General features: G+C 27.8%; 1 protein-coding gene across 1 annotated transcript; it reads right to left on the reverse strand.

Annotated features, from left to right (window-relative positions):
* Nucleotides 1-1,500: 1,500 nt before the first annotated feature.
* LOC105843802 (D(5)-like dopamine receptor) lies at nt 1,501-2,890 on the reverse strand. Its single transcript, XM_065792200.1, has 2 exons — nt 2,658-2,890; nt 1,501-2,195 (listed from the first exon to the last, which is right to left on the reverse strand). The coding sequence occupies exons 1-2, from the start codon at nt 2,866-2,868 to the stop codon at nt 1,561-1,563; spliced, it is 846 nt and encodes a 281-aa protein (XP_065648272.1). The 5' UTR covers nt 2,869-2,890; the 3' UTR covers nt 1,501-1,560.
* Nucleotides 2,891-20,004: the final 17,114 nt, after the last annotated feature.

A 20,004-nucleotide genomic window follows, 5' to 3' on the forward strand; every position in this document is an offset into this window, starting at 1 on the left:
CAACTCTAACAGTATCAATTCTTTTGTGCTGCTGTACAAAATTATTTATAAAGTTGCTCATTTCAATACAATAGGAACAAGCCAAGGATTAGCCAAGGAAGGTTTTTCCATAAAAAAACTTCAAGTAGCCGCAAAAACGGTTACTGTCTTGTCGCTCAGAAAAAGTGTGTCAACGCTGTAGGCAGTTAATTATTTGAGGACTAGCTTGTCCGTATCCTTGTACTGTGTAAAATATAAAATCTTCATAACCAAATACCTTTTTGGTAAATTCAAAAGCCAAATACAACTCCATGATTAGCAAAACAATAAAACACTTGTTTTTAATATTCTAAAAAACACGCATTGACCTAGTTTCCTGGGCAGTAGAAATTACTATTTTCAATCATATTGAAAGAAAATTTTCATTATTCAAAATAGCCGATGTGATAAACTTAGAACTTTTAACAGTTCTACAACTATGTAGTTTGAAGTGTCAAATGGCGGTAAACAAAATGGAAAATCTCAACGCTCAGTAATTTTTTGCAATAATGTTCTTAAAGGCCACCATTAACAATCTTAACCTGATCTTTCATTAGATAAATATGCGATCAAACTATGAATTGATGGAGGTGGTGAGTTTCTGAACTTCAGTACAAATATTTTTACCACCCAAAAAGGCCCAGTAGATTTAATGCTAGTAATTATAAAAAAGCAATAAGTGTTTTTGTATTAAGAAATCAAAACTCTTGGCTACTAATTACAAATATTGTATAAACGTTTCCCTTTTAGATTTTCCTAATGAAGAGAAACGTTTTTTATATTTTGTTAATCATGGAGTTTTATTTGGCTTATGAAACTACAAACATTTGGTTATCATTTAATAACCACCCTTAATCAAAGCATCTTTTATTCTTTGAAAGCTTCTGACTTGTCGAACAAATTATCAAACAAAAAAGCATTCATGAGGAGAATTCGATAAAAAGTAATGTAGATATCTCTTTAACAATGTTTGCTTTCAAGAAGAATCGCTTATTCAGGCCAAGACCCGACTAATTTATCAACTTTTTATTTTTATTTTTTTATTAAACTTAAATTTTGTTTGTAAGCAATTCAACTCTTAAAAATACTAAAATGGCAATAACTTTCTTGGAGGTTGTTAAATGTTTTTGAAAATTTGTAAAAATCATTTCCATATAAAAACCGAAAAGCCGCAGCAAAAACTTTTTGAGGAACAATTAATGACCTTATTTGTAGTTCCAAGCCTATGTCAGTAGTTACCTATTGAAAATAATGTATCCACCTTTTATTGATGTTGTAATAAGTTAACATTTAGTATTCATTTGATTCTTAAGTTTATCAAAAATAGTGAAATTAACTTAATGAGTTTTTAAAATTAAAAACATTTAGTAGACTTGAATTAGATTCAACATTTAAATCTAATCCATTAAATGTTATAATTTAAATACCACAAATAACTAATTACTTTTTTTGTTAAAAATATTTAATTTTTCTTAATGCGACCCTTTAAAATTTAAAAATATTTTTTTTAAATACATTACTTTAATTTATCTTTTATAACTGTTAACGATGCACTCTTCGTTGTAAAGGACGAAAATTACAGTGGAAAAAGGCTTTAAAAGAACGTCTAAAATCAGGACTTCGGTGTCCGTAAACAAAGAAATTCATCATACTGTTGCTATAGTGCATAACTTTTGTAACATCAACCAACCAACGTGGAAGCTTCGTACAATTTATTCCTTCGCAAAATGCAAATATCATGTTCACAATAAAAAACGGGCTCCAGCAAAAGAAAAACAAAGTAATTATCACAGAAATCGTTTTAGCGACTTTTAATTCTCGCTTACTATTAATTCTTAAGGTGGATACTGCGCAATGAAAGGTGATCCAATAAGAACCAACAATTATAAGTAATGGAATAAGAAATGCCATTGTAAAAATGAAACATGTGTACCATCTAACACTTTTTCCAGAAGTAGCTGGATATTGCGTAATAGTGAAAAATAATCCAGTCGTCCAAGTTAACGCAATCACTCCAATAACAGGGTGTGGCGATAAATTAAAGTGGCGTGCAGGAAATTTTACTGCATACATACGCTCCAAACTTATTGCAGTCAGATTTAGTATTGACGTTGTTCCGCAAAGAATGTCAAGTGCATCGAAGAACTTGCGAACTCTGCCATCAATTAATTCGTAATCTTATTTAAAAACAGACAATTATTGAACGATAAGCACTTTTAATAAAATGATATTTAAAAAAGAAAAAAAAATTAAAGTAATCGTTTTAAAAAGATTTTGAATTATTTAACAAAAATAGTTTATTATTTATGTTTGAAATAGAAAAAAGGAAAAATCAAAAAAGTTCAAATAAAATAAAAAATGCAAATTCTGCCATTATTAAATTCGTAATCCTAATTTATAAAATTATGCTAAAATTTTTTAAAAGTCACCATTTTAAAAATATTTTGAATTATTCATTCAAAATGAACTTTTTAATGTCTTGGTATGAAAAAAATATATATATTGAAAGATAAAATCAAAGAAAAAAAACTCAAATAAAAATGCAACTTTATCTAGGCAAAACTCTGTAATGTTTTAATTGATAAAAATTAAAGTAAAATAAAATACTAAAGAATAAGATACTAAGGATCGTGTTATACCTAAACGGCTTGCAATCCAAAATGGCAGCGATAAGCATACAACCATTAAGTCAGCAACAGCTAAATTAACAACAAAGTAGTTCGTAAAGGTTTTTATTGCCCTAGGACCAATAACAAAAGCAAGAATAATCATGCAATTTCCCAAAAGAGCAGATGCTGCAATTAAAATTAGAACAATTGCCTCAATTATTTCCCACGTTGGTTTTGACATCGTATTCCTAAAGAATTTTTTCAGAATAAAAAAGTAAAATTAAGTTTATAAAAGAAAACAAATTTTTTACCAACTTGCGGTTTCTATTGAAATCAAAAAAAGTTGAAAATTTTTAAATAAGTCTATACTTTTTTGGGGGATGCCACAGGGCGGGGGCAAGACGAGTTTCAACACTCGCCTTAATATTAAGATATGAAATTTGTTTGTATTCACACTCTCTTTTCTTATCAATAGACTTTTTATTCTTTTTTCATTGCAATAATTAAAAATATTTCCTTCATTTTATTCATTATTAATTTGCAACTTTTTTCTTTCCTGGCTGCAAATATTAAGTTTCTTATTTTTTCATGAGTTTTATAGTTCAATATTTATTCAATTTTTGATTTTTGTAAAATTTAAAACAAAATGAAACATTTACTAACATCGTTTTCATGTAAAATTTAGCACATCAGTAGATGTTAGTACATGAACAACTTTATTTCTTACTTAAGTAACAATATTTACATATTTGGTAAAAAAAAGTTAGTTTAGTTACAAGTAAAATTTTTAGAGGTGGATGAATAGTGATAAATATGTGATAGGTATATGGAAAAAAAACTTAGTCTCTTTGTTAAATTTTTATTTTTATTGCAAAATATTTGAATAAAGCATGATTATTCAAATATATAAAACATTGTATAGAAATGCAGGTCATGTTTAAACTTCGATATACAGTATGTTCATGATTATGTCAAAAGAGAATGTTTTAGCCTAGGAACAAAAATTCCCCAAAGAGTTTGCTCCCCTACCTTACATTTGTGAACAATGAGTTTATATAAAAAAATTTTTTAGTATTCACTTTTTAGTATTATGCTTCACTTAAATTCATCCACAGATTTTAAGTTTCATTTAATAATTTTTTAGTATTCAAAAGTTATGAAAATGCAAAATTAACAGTCCCTTCATTTTGGAAAGGTTGGAAATTTTATAATATAGCAGTAATTTTTTTTTTCGTAATGTTACAAATATGTAGTGACAAGAAGGTAATAGGTTGTGACAAACTTATGCTTGATAGTGACAAGAAGGTAATAGGTTGTGACGAACTTATGCTCGGTAGTGACAAGAAGGTAACAGGTTGTGACGAACTTATGCTTGGTAGTGACAAGAAGGTAGTAGGTTGTGACGAACTTATGCTTGGTAGTGACAAGAAGGTAATAGGTTGTGACGAACTTATGCTTGGTAGTGATAAGAAGGTAATAGGTTGTGACGAACTTAGACTGCTTGGTAAATGCAAACGTAACTTATAACTAGTGTTCTGTTTTAAATGATTTGTTAAGTGTTTTAAATTCAAACAGCATATTCTTAATCTACATATTTTCTAATATTAAAAATATTTTTATTGAAAGATTTTCAATGTAGCAAGGTGTTTCCGAAGAAAAAACCATTTAAAAACTAGATTAATAGAGACTTTATTAAGATGGGTATTAAATTTTCAAGTTTTTATTATTTAGGCATTTTTAAATTAAAAATGTTTAAACTTTTAACTATATTTTCAATAAAATAATACATTTAAATTTTGATTAAATTCGAAAATAAACTTTTATATTGCAGTAATAATTTTATAACGGTAATTAACATTTTTCTCGCTTCTGAAGTAAATTCACAACAGACTCCGTAAACAAATGATATATATACATATATATATATATATATATATATATATATATATATATATATATATATATATATATATATATATATATATATATATATATATATATATATATATATATATATATATATATATATATATATGTATATATATATATATACAGGGTGGATGCTCGAAATCCGGACTTTTTTGACACAAAATAAAAATTACAATAAAAGTATTAGTTTCAAAGCTATATTTCTGAAATTTTAAACAGTAATGTACACATATAAGAGCTTTCATTTCACTCAATCCAGCTGCCTTTAGCTTCAATGACTTGCTCGATACGCTTCCTGAACCTGGAGCAGGCGTGCTCCACCTCATCGCCCAACATGTTGGCAGCTGCAGTAGTAATTGCTCGCTTTAGAGATTTAACAGTGTTGTGACTTGATTTATTGGTCTGACGTTTTAATGTGCCCCAGACATAATAGTCCAATGGATTGAGATCTGGTGAATTAGGAGGCCAAAAGTGTTTCGACCAGAACATAGGGAGATTCTCTTCAAGCCAAGCCTGTACCAAATGGGAGGTATGAACAGGAGCTGAGTCTTGCTGAAACACATATGGCCTACCATTGGAACACTTGTCCATCCAAGGTTTCATCACCTTAATCAGAAGGTCCAAGTAGACTTCTTTGTTGACATTTTGGCCCTTCAGGAAGAAGTGTGGTGGCATGACATGGCCTTTGCTGGAAACAGACATAAAGATATGGACAGAGGCTGGAAATTTTGTCTGACCAATCACTGGGACATCTTCTGGGTCTTGAGCCAACCATCTGTCATTTCTTCTGTTAACTTTGGTATCCACAGTAAAAATTTTCTCATCGCTGAAAAACGAAGTTTACCGGCAGCTTCATGCTTTATTGATGCTAAAAGAACGGAACACCTAGCCAAACTCTTCTACTTCATTGAAGCAGACAGCATCTGCCTGACTTTCAGGACATAGGACTTGTACCTAAGGTCATCACAGATCACTCTTCTGATGGTGTAATGAGACACATTCATATCTTTGCTCAGTTTCCTGATGGAGGTGCTGGGGTTTTTGTTGATCGATTTCTGTACTCTGCTGATGAAGGCCTTATTCCTGATTGGTTTGTGAGCAGTTTTTCTTTTTTTTCTACAAACTCTGCACCATCATTAAACCTCTTTGCAATATCATAAACTGTGCTTTTTGGGAAGCCAAACCATTTTATAATCTTTGGGACAGAGTGCCCGGCGCGTAGGGACTCAACCACTGCAACTCTACGGTCATATTTCTCTGACATGATGTGCTAAATTTGCATTTTTTATTTTTTTTCCCGAGAGTACAATTTTCGTTTTGATTAATTTTTGAATTTCGCAACATAGAATTTAAAAACACAAAAATGCCGGCAAATTTAAAATTGTCCGGATTTCGAGCATCCACCCTGTATATATATATATATATATATATATATATATATATATATATATATATATATATATATATATATATATATATATATATATATATATATATATATACATATATATATCAGAGCTTTGTTTAGACTTCCCTTAAAAACTTGATTAAGGATCCCCAGCAAATTAAAGAAAATATTTGAAATTAAAGTTTAAATTTTTTTAAATTCTTAAAATTTTAAAGATTAAGGAGCATTTTTTTTATCTAACCCTTTAAAACATCTAGTGGAAATACTTTTAAGAATTTGGGGCCCGAATGACAGATTTTGGGGGGCCTTGGACCCACTAACCATGGCACTGATATATACTTTTTAGGGAGTTGGGGGAAATTTATCCCTGCCTTTGAATTTTTTTTACATATTAGCATATAAAGTAAAGCCTAGAAAGTGCTTTACATGCAGTTTCATGTAAAGCACTTTGTAGGCTTTTCCATTTTATTAAAAGACTGTGAAATTATTCTTTACATAAATTTCAATTTCATAAATCATAGTAAAAGCTAAGTAGATATTAATAAATCAAGCATAAATCAAAGTAAAAGCTAAGTAGATATACAGTACTGTAAATAAGTTTTAGACCACTTACATTTTTATAGTTATAAATTATAAACTTATTAAAGCTTTTTATATTATAAGTTATAAACTTATATATAAGTTTATAATTTATAATATATAAGTTTTAAATTATAAACTTATTATTTCAAACAAGATATAGAACAATTACAAACTTTTTAATGTCAAACTTCATAAAAAACTCTTAATATTTACTATGTCCTCCTTTTGCCTCAATCCCAGCCAATATTCGCCAGGGAATAGATTCATACAAGTTAGTTATAAAATCCTGGGGTATGTTGTGTCATTCTCTTTAAAGTACTTCAAAACATTCTTTATCATTTTGGGGAGCATGTTCAACCATTTTTCTGTCCAGGTAATCCCAAATATGCTCAATTATATTCAAAACTGGACTCTGTGGAGGCCAGGTCATCAATTCCAGTACTCCTTCCTCTGCCATTTCATTTAAATAATTTTTTGCCACTCGGGAACAATGTTTTAGGTCATTGTTCTGCTGCAGAATAAAGTTATGACCTATTAGTCTCATTCCGGGTGATACAGCATGGTGCCTTAGGATATCCACATAACGTTCCCCGGTGAGTCGTACCCCTATTTTGATCAAATCACCTACTCCAGATGAAGATAAACAGCCCCAAACTTGTAAAGAGCCTCCTCTGTGTTTAATAGTAGGGCTTAAACACTCGGGCTGATAGGCTTCTTTAATTCTTTTTTAAACATATTGGCGTTCTTTCGTTCCAAAAATTCCGAATTTGAACTCATTGGTGTACAGAACCCGATTAAACATTTCCTGGGCCCAATCTTTGTGTTGTTTTGCATATTTAAGTCGTTTTTCTTTATTGCTATACCGTAATAATGGTTTTCGAATTGCAACACACCCTCTTAATTCCGATTTAGGTAGGTGTCGTCGAATAAAAGAAGAGCTGACATTTTTCCCAGTTGCTATGTCAATGTCTTTTGCCAGCTCGGATGATGTTTTTTTGTATTTCTTAAAAATAGGGTTTTTAAATATTTATTGTCATCTTTTGTTAGCTTAGGAGGTCTACCACGTTTCTTTCTATCTTCAAGGGAGCCAGTTTCTCTGATTTCTGTAACAGCATTCTTCAAATATCTAGTTTTGGATGTAGTTGTTATGACACATCATTTTAATAAATAAACAAACAAATCCCTCATGTTTCCTCATTATCTTTGTTTATTTATTTAAAATAATACATTCTTTCAACTTTTTTTATATATTATTAAACTTAAGTACGCTTTAAAAAATTACATAGGAAAAAAGTTGTAAATACATCTAATTATACAAGTGGTCTAAAACTTTTTTACAGTACTGTATGTCTATTACATAAAGTTTTTTGTAGTAGACATACTTTCATAGCATAAAAAAAATTGTTTTAAAGTTTTATTTTTTTTTTAAATCTGATTCACTCCCAACAAGGCTACAAGCAATCACGATTAAGTTGGAAGTTACTAGGGGAATAAAAAAAGAACAACAACAAGCAACAACAACAATAAGATATTTATTTTTCTCAAAATTTACAATCATATAATTACGATAATTAATTATTAATAATAAGAATATCTATAATATTATAAATAGTAAGACCAAAATATCATTATTAAGAATAAATATAAATAAATGATTGACAAGGAAGGAGAGTTTTTTTTAAAATAACATTATTAATATAATTATATAAAGTAATTATATTAATAATGTTAATTTAAATAATAATAATAATAACAATAATAACTTTATTCATTAATAGAGCAAAAGTAACAGCAAAAATAATTGTATTTATAATAATTATATTAATAACAGTAAAAATAGCAGCAATGAAAATAATAAATATTAATGACAAAAACAATAAAGTTTTACAAAAATAGTAAGAAGAAAAAGAAAAAGAAGAAAACTAAAAGAAGTTAATAATGATAAAAATTAAAATAAATTTTTTTTTGAAATTTGTTTGAATTTATTTTGTTTTAAATAAAGAAATGAAGATAAACTATTTTGAAGTTTTAATTTTTCATTCACAATGCACTCAAGGCTTCGATTCCATTTACTGATGTGTAATTGAAAACTTACCATACCTCAAAGTTTTATAGGGAGGCACATTTAGTTTTCCATTATTGATGTTTCTAGTTAAATGTGAATGTATAAATAGAGTTTCAGTGAAGAAGGTTGTAATAGAGGAAGGTAAACTTTCATTGAGGGAGTCAAAAAAAACGAAGATTAGCAAATATAATTAATGCTGACAGGGTAGGGGTTTTAAGTTTTTTGAAGAATTTTGAAGTTTCTGTATTATGGTGTTGAAAATTTATTATTCGGATTGATTGGCGCTGAGCTGATAACAATTTATTAATATTACAGCTGCCAATTTGTCCCTAAAACTGATAACAGTAGTTAAGATCAGACTGAAAAATTGCAAAATACAGATTCTTAAGGTAGTTTTATCAACCTAATGGCAAATTATTAAAAGCATGCCATAAGCTCTATTAATTTTTTTACGGACTGCATCTATATGAAAAAAGATATTTAACAACGTGTGTTGGATATAAACTCTATTATTAGTTATAATTTTAGTTATTTGATTGTTGTATAAAAGTTTTGTCTTGGAGATGAAAAAATATTAGTCCATTTTTTTCCAAGTTCAAAGAAATTAAGTTTGCATTTAGCCAATGAACTAAACCTTTTAGATCTAAGTTTATATTCTTACATAAAGAATGATGAGACTTATTAAAACGCAAGATATTAGTATTATTAGTAAACACATGAACTAATTAGGAGTGGACAGAGTTATTTTGATCATTAATGTAAATCAAAAACAATAAACGGCCAAGAACAGAACCCTGGGGAACACCACAAACTATGTGTTTGTAATTTGATTTGTAACCATAAATGCTAACAAATTGTTTCCGATTTGAAAGATGAGATTGAAACCAATTACAAGCAACTCCTCGGATTCCAATATGTTCAAGCTTAGAAATTAAAATGGTATGATTAATAGTATTGGACGCTTTTTGTAAGTCGATAAAAACACCACCAACGAAATGACTAGTCTCCAGTGCCTTTTTTATTTTTTCGGTACTTATTAAAGCGTGGCAAGTAGAGGGATCGAAATCCAAACTGAAAATCATTTTATCAGTTGAAGGAACTCAAATGTGAGTATAATCTAGAATGCATTAGTTTTTCAAAGATCTTGATAATGTTAGATTTGAAATTGGTCTATAGTTAGTACATGAGAGTTTTGAGCCATTTTTATATTCTGGAATGACACAAGATAATTTCAAAATGTCTAGAAAAATTCCATTTAAGAAGTAGATACTAAATAGCTTAGAGAAAATATGAGAAAATTTAGAATTAAAATCAACAAGAATGTTTGTAGGGATGTTGTTAGGACCTATTGATTTTATAGGTTTTAATTTAGATGTAAGTGATGAGATTTCAGAATGGTTTGTTGGAGATATCAGTAAACTATGAAGATTTCAGAATGGTTTGTTGGAGATATCAGTAAACTATAAAGATTTGGATGTTTAAGACTTTTTATAGCTAATGTAAGATGAGTGAATTTTAGAATTAAGTTTATGAGCTATTTTTTTAAAAAGTTGTTGAATTCTTTGCAGATTCAAGTTGGTTCAGTTATGCATATTTAGTTGACTTGTAAGCAATTTGGAGGTACATTATTTACATTTTTGACATTTATTAGACTTTTTATGCCTTTCCAGGTTTCACGAAGATTTTTTACATTTTCTGAAAAGAATTTTTAGAAATGTATTTTTTTACTCAGTTTTATTAGATTGTGGTATATTTATAACGTTTAAAGTTTTTAGTTTAATTATATTTGTTGGATCTTTTATACTTAACATTTTTATAAAATTTTAACCTTAACTAAAAATAGACAGTAACAAAAAAAAACTCCTCGCTTGTAGAGTTAAATATATCTTAAAAAATCCCACGTTTTTATAAGTAGTTATGTTCTATAAATGCCAAAAGATCTGTTGGAAACAGTTTTTTTTATCTGGTTGTAAAGATGCTCTTCTATGTACAGAGTTAAAGAGCAAGATAACGGTCAACAGAATATTTGAAAAGTTCAAGGTTGTATGAGTGAAGAAAGCATGAAGATGGGAGAAAGTTCCAAAGTTTTGAAATGCGAGGAAAATAGCTAAACAAATAAAAGTTTTTAGTGCATGCTGGGACAGATACAGTAAAAGAATTAGAATTTGCTGAATCACAAGTGTATTTATTATTTTTATATTTATCAATTATATTTATTTATAGTTATTAAATATAGAGTCTTCAACTTCATATTTAATAATTCTTTTTCTGAAAATTTTTCTTATTTAAATTTATCTTCAATTTCTTAACATACTTTTTAATGGTATCTTTATAACTTTCATGAAGTTTAATATCAAAGCACTTTTTAACTAATAAAGGTTGATTTTAAAGTTTACCTTATGTAATAACTACATATTATAATAAGTTATAATGTTAACTGTTAAATTTAGAAGCATTTTTACTATCCAACCCACCTCTATTATATCCATGCTAAATTATTATATGATTACTTAGCCAGACATTGATAACAGGTTCCTTACACAACATATTTGAAATCGCTCTCAGAATCTCAACAAATGAAGTTCAAGTGAATTACATCAAGTACATTCTTATCTCTATCAACATTTCTTAGATCTATTTTTAAAAAAGTTTCTATACAGCGACTTCAACATATTGAAAGTTCACATTTCTCACAGATTTGACTTTTCACCGTCACAATATAAACAAGAGTATTTTCCTATTTTATGCCGTAACTAAACTGCTAAACACAATTGTCTGCAACTATGTATAGAGGCATAAGATCAGCTGCTAAGTAGAAGTTTGTTTTGCAATATATAAAGTTCTACTAGAAAGTAATGCTTAACGTTGAGCATTTTTTTCTCTATAAGAATCTGAAGGTTTGCATGATTTTTAGTAATATTAATGAAAAAAACCGACACAAGCACTTTATTAACACCGGTATTATTGGACTCTTGACAGTCAGTATCTATTTCCATACTAAAAATATTTAGCTTAAATAAATAATTAGCTTATAGTTACATAGTTAATTAAACATTTTTAGTTTATAAAACATAATAAATATATCTATTATAACGTGTTTCATAAGTTTTTTTCTGAAAGTGACTGTTTCACTAGTTCATGTTTCAAAAGAGTTTGTTTCGGCATAAACTCTTTTTTTTTTATCATTGTTTTAAAAAGTAAAATTATAAACTGGTTAGGTTTTGTTATTGTGAAGAAAATGTTTTATTAAAACATTTTGGTGCATAATGATTTTTAGTTTTTGCAATTGTATCTATTTATTAAACAAATTTTCCAAATGGACTTTCGTTTAACGACGCGTCATTTAGCGAAAGCGCTCGTTTTGCAAGTGCAACTTCCGAAAGCGCAAATTTTGTACGAAGCAAAAAAAGCATTTGAAATTCAATTTGCGAAAAAAACTAATTTCTCATTATCAATATCTTTTCAAAAGGATTTTTTTCCCGGAAATTTACAAAACCTTCCGGGTAAACATACTTTTATAGTTAATTTGTAATTTTTATAATTAGCAATATAAATGATGTTTTATTTTGATTTGATTATATTAGTTCCTTTGTTATCCGAGGACTTTTTTTCAAGCGTTTTTAGTTTTATTAGTTTTGAAACTATAGGAAACGCTATTTTATAAAACGTTTCCTATTGTTTAAAAACACTTTATTAAAAAGGCGATTGTAAACATTCACGCGTTTCAGTTTATTTTAGCCTTAAAGTAGTATATTAAAATTTACATATAAAATAAAAATAGATAAAAATATAAATAATAGTTTCTTTGAATGGATCTGTAGATGGTTAATGTAACTAAATACAAATTACTAAAACCACATGCAAGAAATACTTTTGTGTCATTTTAACAAATAATTTGAAATTAGCAAGATGTATAGAAAAATCAGCTACAAAATCTAATCGCTTGGCCTCATATATGGCAATTTGGCGGAGGAAGATAAACCACAATACTCATCTAATAGCTTGGATAATTAACTAAAAGTTAAAACATTCGTTTAAAAGTTCTAACTTTTAGTTAATTCTTATTACTTTAGACCGAATTTAAAATATTTTAGCCCGGTCATCTTATCAAAAAAAAACAAAAAAACATTGAGCTCCTAAAAAAATTTATATCAAGTTATAAATAATGTTATAAATAATGTTATAAATACTGCGGCAAACTTCTAAGTCTAAGTTCACTTATTGATTGAGACAAGATTAAAATGATTTTATACAAAATTACAAAATAATAAATAAATTTGAACTAATTATCTGGTCTCACCAGCTGTGTTGCACATCGAGGGGTCATTGAGGATATTTTACAATTATAAATAAATACTAGTTAGTGAAAATGGTGTCTAGTTATCCGATAAAAAAAGGTTAGGTTTTTAAAATGAAATGCAGTTTACTTTTCAATAGACAACATGTTGTGGTGGTAAGTAGCGCTAAATGCTGTCTTCCCCATAAATGTTGTTTTTTTGACCAGAGTATGTATCAAACCACAAACTTTAAAATAATAACAGTTTAAAATGACGAACGAGGGATGTAAAAGAAAATTATTTAAGAAGTCATATGGTATACCCATACTTATTTGTATAAATCTCGTGATCTATTCATCACGAATCACAATGATCTCAGGGGAATATATACGTATGTTTTATTTCCAGAGTAAACTACCGTGTTTCATTACTAGTTTTACTTAAAAAGAAGTTAATGCAACTCTCCCTTATATTGTTCATATATTTCATATATTACACTCATCTATACAATTTTCCGAAGAAGTACAAAAAATGTTCTTTATTCGAAAAACTTCATTATACACTGTTATATTAATAGACTATTATCTAGGTGAAGTAATTCTAGTGTGGTGTGTATTCCTCAAATTACTTTCGTTTTACTGATTCATGTTTTTAGATAAAAATAGCTGAGTTTGTAGTCGAGGTTGTAATGTGGTAGTAATAACAAGATAATAATGTTATAGCATCCTAACCCAACATATTTGTTTATAAAAAATTATTTTGGTTGTTTAAACTTTCAATTATCAATGATAAAATGAATAAGAATATATATCTTACCAAAATTTTTTGCGGTCCTAAATCATGAAAAACTTTTTATGAAAAGAAAAAAAACAAAAAATAGAAGAATTCTTTTGAAAACATACCAAGTCTTTTTTTAGTCATCTGTTTTTAAACCAGTTAGTTATTCTGTTTAAAATTTCAACCGTTACCATTCTTTTATATTTCGGCACGCTATAAGTAAATAAGTATTTTAAATGCAATCACATATTTTTCCATTTTTGAGAATTAACTAATATAAGCCATTTTTTTTTTTTTTTTTTTTAATACGATGCAATGTAAAAACTTGCAGCAAAAAAGCAAAGTAACCAAAATATTTGAATAGTCAAATTTTAATTTTAAGTATAAAATTTTGTTTTAAATTTTAAAATTTACAAGAATACAAGTAAAATTAAACTAAATTTTTTATATGCTTGCATCAAAAGCAAGTAGATGCGTGGTTTAAAACTTTTCAAAATAAACCAATAGGATAAAAAAAAAAAATAATAAAGATTTTTATAATTAAAAAGACTATTGTTACTACCTGACAAACAGAGACCACGCAGTTTAAAATTTTCAAAACTATTATATATTAACTTGTAAACTTGAATGCACAACTTGAACTTAATGTACAGAACAACACAGAAAACATATAGTTTTAAAGGGACCGGGAAAATAGTATCTCCAGACTTTTTTACCTGTATTTTTCGTTTCGTTTCCAAAAATTGAAAGAGTTGAAAAAAAATTCTGAAGATAAGTATATCGCAAGTTTTTTGTTAAAATCTTTGGTTATCACAAGCAACTGATTTGTTATGGACAGCAATTAGTTAGTTATGATAGCATTTATTTTGTTATGGACAACAAATAGTTTGAAGATTAAATCTTTCAACGGTGGTTTTCATGTAGAAAAGAAAACAACTTTACAATTAAACTAATTTGAGCGGAAATCTAAAAATACAATAAAAGATTTGTTTTGATACTTTTACTGGATTAATTGAAATTCTGCATAAAGATAATGATAGCGCTACATTGGGATGCTAGTGAACTCTCAGGTCCTTAATATACGGGAAGTGATGTTTATAAATTTTTTCAACCCAGGCTTTAAAAATTACCGACCTATAAAAAAAAACTTGTAAGTCTCGATTATGTTGAAAATAAGCTTTTGGTTCAGCTAAGTATACAATATTCCTCATGACGTCATTCCTCATGACGTCTCATTGGAAGTTAAGAAGAACACCAAAATGATAATGACTCAATCTAAAACGCTTTTGAGGATCTTTTACAATAAATAGATCATGTTTATATTTTGTTTTTAAATATGATTTGAAACCTGTTTTAGAAGTCGTTCATTTTGTTTAAATCCTGCTTTTAGTTTAGGGAAGTTCTGTCCTCCGTATTAGAATTCAAAACATCTGAAAAAAATTCCCACCCCCTACTACTAATATAACCACCTGTTAAATATAAAAATCTCCTTCCCACACTTTTATAAAAACCTCTCTACCCTCCCCATCCTCGACCCTTGTTTGATGATTTAAAAAAAATCTCATCCCACCCCTTTTTACTTTCACTCCACCTTGTATTGAGCATCTGAGACTAGCTAAGTATCGGATACTCAAAAACCTTTATGTATTTAACCAAAAATAAATTTTTTGTTGAAAAAGTTATTAATTACAATGCCAAACTAGCTAGACAGTAAAGTTGTAACTTTTTAGCAACAAACTATGGCATTGTAGTTTCTTCTCCCACAAGCAGTTACCTTACAGAGACTAAGATCCGCACAAACTGGTTCAACTCCAAAAACAGCCGTGGAGCATTGGTTAAAGTTCTGGCTCAGAACCAAGAAGCTCGAGGTTCAATGCCAACTCAAGCTTAATAAATGACATTTGTAAAGAAGGAGGCGTTTTTATTTTTACTTGAAGTTCATGGAAACTAATAAAACGTGAATGACAAAATAAAGAAAAAAAAGGAAAAACATTTACTATATTTAAGGAGAAAATAAAAATGAGAAGTTATTCAGTTTTATAAGCAAGAACTTTAGTAGCAAACAATATTTGCGCAATATTATTTATTTTGTTAGCTACTGGAAGCAACGACTCCTTTTGAGTTAAATATTATTTATTTTGTTAGCTACTGGAAGCAACGACTCCTTTTGAGTTAAATATTATTTATTTTGTTAGCTACTGGAAGCAACGACTCCTTTTGAGTTAAATATTATTTATTTTGTTAGCTACTGGAAGCAACGACTCCTTTTGAGTTAAATATTATTTATTTTGTTAGCTACTGGAAGCAACGACTCGTTTTGAGTTAAATGAACTTTAGAGTAAAAATATCAATGTTCACCCAACGAATAAACTTAATGACAAAAATAATAACAAACTTATATCAGATTCACGCCAAAAACAGCAGTATTTTAAACGCGTTTTATAATATTGTATTATTTTTTCATTCACATTAAATTTAGAACTGGTTTTAACTCTGTGGAGAGAGCGCATATGCTATTTAAATAAAACAACCTCACGAAGTTATTTTAACAAGACTCGATTTAGACGCAGTTTATTTAAGTGCGGTTTTGGTGAGAATGGGGTATTAAAAAAAAAGCTTTCTAAACTTGAATATTGGAGACTTAGAAACAATCTAAAGTTAAATTTAGTCATTGAAAACAATATTGAACCGTGGTAACGGCGGATCCATAAGGTTAGGGGGTGCACAATGGTGTCCCCTCGCCCTCCCCCCTCCCTCCTTCCTTCCTCAGAGATTTTTGAAATAATTTTTTTAGTAAGCTAATATATTTAACAAAGCATGTTGTTTAAAAGTGAAGGTAAATTAGGGAGGCTGTTTAAAAGCAATAATGAAATTTTAATAAATTTGTGTGGTGCAAAAAAAAATTGTACTATTGGGATATCAATATGACGTAATTTCATAGTTACATAGATTAAAACAGCATAAGATTAATATTCTAAAAAACTTACTAAAAATTTTTTATTGTTTAAACCTGAAAATGCTCTCCCCCCCTCCCTCCCTCACCCCACCATTTTTACCTGGATGATCTTGATCCACCAAATCAAAAAAAGTTTCTTTCTCTCATCCTCCTCCTTACTAAATGGTCTGGATACCTTGAACCGTAGGAAGATTCTTAAAACCCAAATATTTTTTATGTTTTTTTTGTTTTTTTTTGTTTACATTTTTACATTTACATTTTTGTCGTTGTTTACAAAAACGAACAAACAAGGCTTCTGAAAGAAGATCGTAATGATCTTATCATCAGAACCTTTTACAAGTTTTTAACATCAATAGATAAATAAGACTAAAAAATTACAATAAATCATGATATAAATTAAAAATAAAAATCAAACCACAAATGTTATATATAATTAAAAAAGTCTGATCTTATCGTCAGAACTTATAAAAACGCAAATATATAAATATATATACACAAAGTAAATATATTACACAAGTAAATATATTAAGAAATTCTTTATAATAGAAAAGAGAATCTCTTTTTAATAGAAAAGAGATAATGCAACAGTCTTACAATTAAAAAGACAAATACTTGGTTGTTATAAAAAGCATTTAAATATATCCTCAATAGATAAAATAAAATCTTTAACTTTTAAAGATCGGAAATGTATTGGGTATATCAAAATTAGGTATAACAATTTTATTCCAAAGGTATGATGCTTGAAATGTAATGCAAAATTTGTAAAATTTTGTTCTGCAAATTGGTTCATATACAAAATTTTATTTCTTAGTAAATATTTATTAATAGGGTTTAGAGAAAAAAGGTCTTTAAAGATAGGTAAAGTTAAATCATTTTTCCACATGTAAATAAAGCAGAAAATTTTATAAACATTGAGTTCGTAAATATTTAGTATTTTCATCTCCATAAATAATTAATCATCGCATGCTTCTGGTTTGCATGGTTTTGCTTGAAAAAAGGCTCTTCATGGTTTTGCATGAAGAAAGGCTCTTCATCGTTTTGCATGAAAAAAGGCACATAGTACAGGAAGAAAAGAAAACGGAAAAAACATTCAGAACAGTATAATTGAAATATCTCAACTACAAAAACAAATATGCAATTTTGGAAAATGTTATTAAACTTACACTTTAGAATGAAAAGCTATTCGTTTTTTTTTTTAAGGCTTTAATGAAAGAACCATCAAAATAATGAACTTCGACTAGCAATTAGTATGCTGAAAACAAATAAAAGTGCGGGTCTGGATGAAGTTAACCCTGATGTTGTAAAAGCGGTCTCAGATATTATAGAGAAACCTCTTTTTAAAATTTTTAATCTTTCCCTAAAAAACGGCATTTTTCCTGACCAACTAAAATTAGCAAAAATAATTCCGATATACAAAGGCGGTGATGACTTAATAAAATCTAACTACAGACCAATTTCCATACTTTCTTGTTTTTCCAAAATACTAGAGCGTATTATGCACAACAGACTGTACAATTATCTTGAAAAAAACAACATTCTTTATCATAAACAGTTTGGATTTCGCAACAACCATTCCACGGAACATGCAGTAATTGATCTTGCCAACCAAATTTTAAATGGTTTTGATAACAACAGTTACACACTCGGAATTTTTCTAGATCTATCAAAAGCATTTGATACTGTCAACCACAAGATTCTAATTTATAAACTACACAATTATGGAGTAGTTCACTCCAATTTAAAGTGGCTGCAATATTATTTACAAAATCGTAAACAAGGAGTACCATATGACTTAACATGTTCCCCATTTGAATCAATAAATTGCGGAGTTCCCCAAGGATCAATACTTGGACCCCTGCTGTTTTTAATTTATGTTAATGATATTTATTTGTCTTCAAAAATACTTAATTATATTATTTTTGCTGATGACACAAATGTTTTCTTTTCTGACTCAAATTTAAAAAATATTTTTTATATTGTAAACACAGACTTAATATATCTTAATGAGTGGTTTGAAGCAAATAAACTTTCTTTAAATATTGAAAAAACGAAATATATTTTGTTTGCTAAGTCATCTAAATCCGAGAACCTTCCACTCAAATTACCTGAACTAACAATTAACAATATTAAAATAAAAAGAGTTTTTTCAATGAAAATACTAGGAATAATTTTCGATGAGAATTTAAATTGGAAAAGCCAAATAAAGCAAGTCGAGAACAAAATTTCAAAGACCCTGGGGATTATGTACAAGACAAAACATCTTTTAAATAATTTATGTTTAAAAAATTTATACTTTTCATTTATACATAGTCATATTAACTATTGTAATATTGCCTGGGCAACAATCATTTATCTTTCCTAAAAATTATTTATACAAAACAAAAGCAAGCAAGTAGATTAGTTTTGGGCGCAAGTAGATACGAAAGTGCCGAGCCGTGACTCAAGGAAATAAATGCTCTAAATTTATACAAACTAAATATACCATAATTTATATAAAAATTTAAAAAATATAAATGAAAAAATTTATATAAAAAAATAAAAAAATTTATACAAAAAAATTTATACAAATAAATAAATTTATACAAACTAAAAATACCATAAAAAAATAAAAAAATTTATACATAAAAAAATTTATACAAAATAAAAAAAGGCATAAAAAAAAATAAAAAAATAAAAAAAGGCATAAAAAAATTTATACAAACTAAAAATACCTTGTTATTTATGTTTAAACTTCAAAATGAAATGATTCCAAAATATTTTTTTAAAAGTTTCACTCGAATTAATCATAAATATGAAACATGACATTCAATGAGTAATTACTACATCCCACTAACATCACTCAAAAAATCTGACTTCTCGACTATATGCCGGGGACCACGCTTGTGGAATTCGGTTCTTGATGAAAATATGAAAAAAATAAAATCTATTGCTACATTTAAAAGAACTATAAAAAAACACTTACTAAATTTAAACATTACATACATTCTCTCATTTTTTTTTAAAAAAATTGAAATAATTTTGTATTTTTAATTTTTTATGTACTTTTATTTAATTTTAATATTGTATCGAATATGTATATGCATATGAAGCGAATTTAATTTTTTTGTTTGTTTGTTTATTGTCTTTAATATGTATACGAATATGTACAGATTTGTAATTTTTTATTTGTTATCTTATATTTTAACTTTATCTTAAATTTCTTCTTTTTTTAACTTTAAGTTCTTTTTTTAACTTTAAGTTCCTTTTTAATCTGCTAAAATTTCTAACCAAATTTTTTTTTTTTTTTTTTAAACTTATTAATTTCACTCTTTTATGTAATATTGGAAGATGTAAAATTTAATTATATTTTTTGTATTTCACAAAGGGGCTTGATGATAAGTCAT

The sequence above is a fragment of the Hydra vulgaris genome, chromosome 03 (genome assembly GCF_038396675.1).
Source record: "Hydra vulgaris chromosome 03, alternate assembly HydraT2T_AEP".
Taxonomy (NCBI): Eukaryota; Metazoa; Cnidaria; class Hydrozoa; order Anthoathecata; family Hydridae; genus Hydra; species Hydra vulgaris.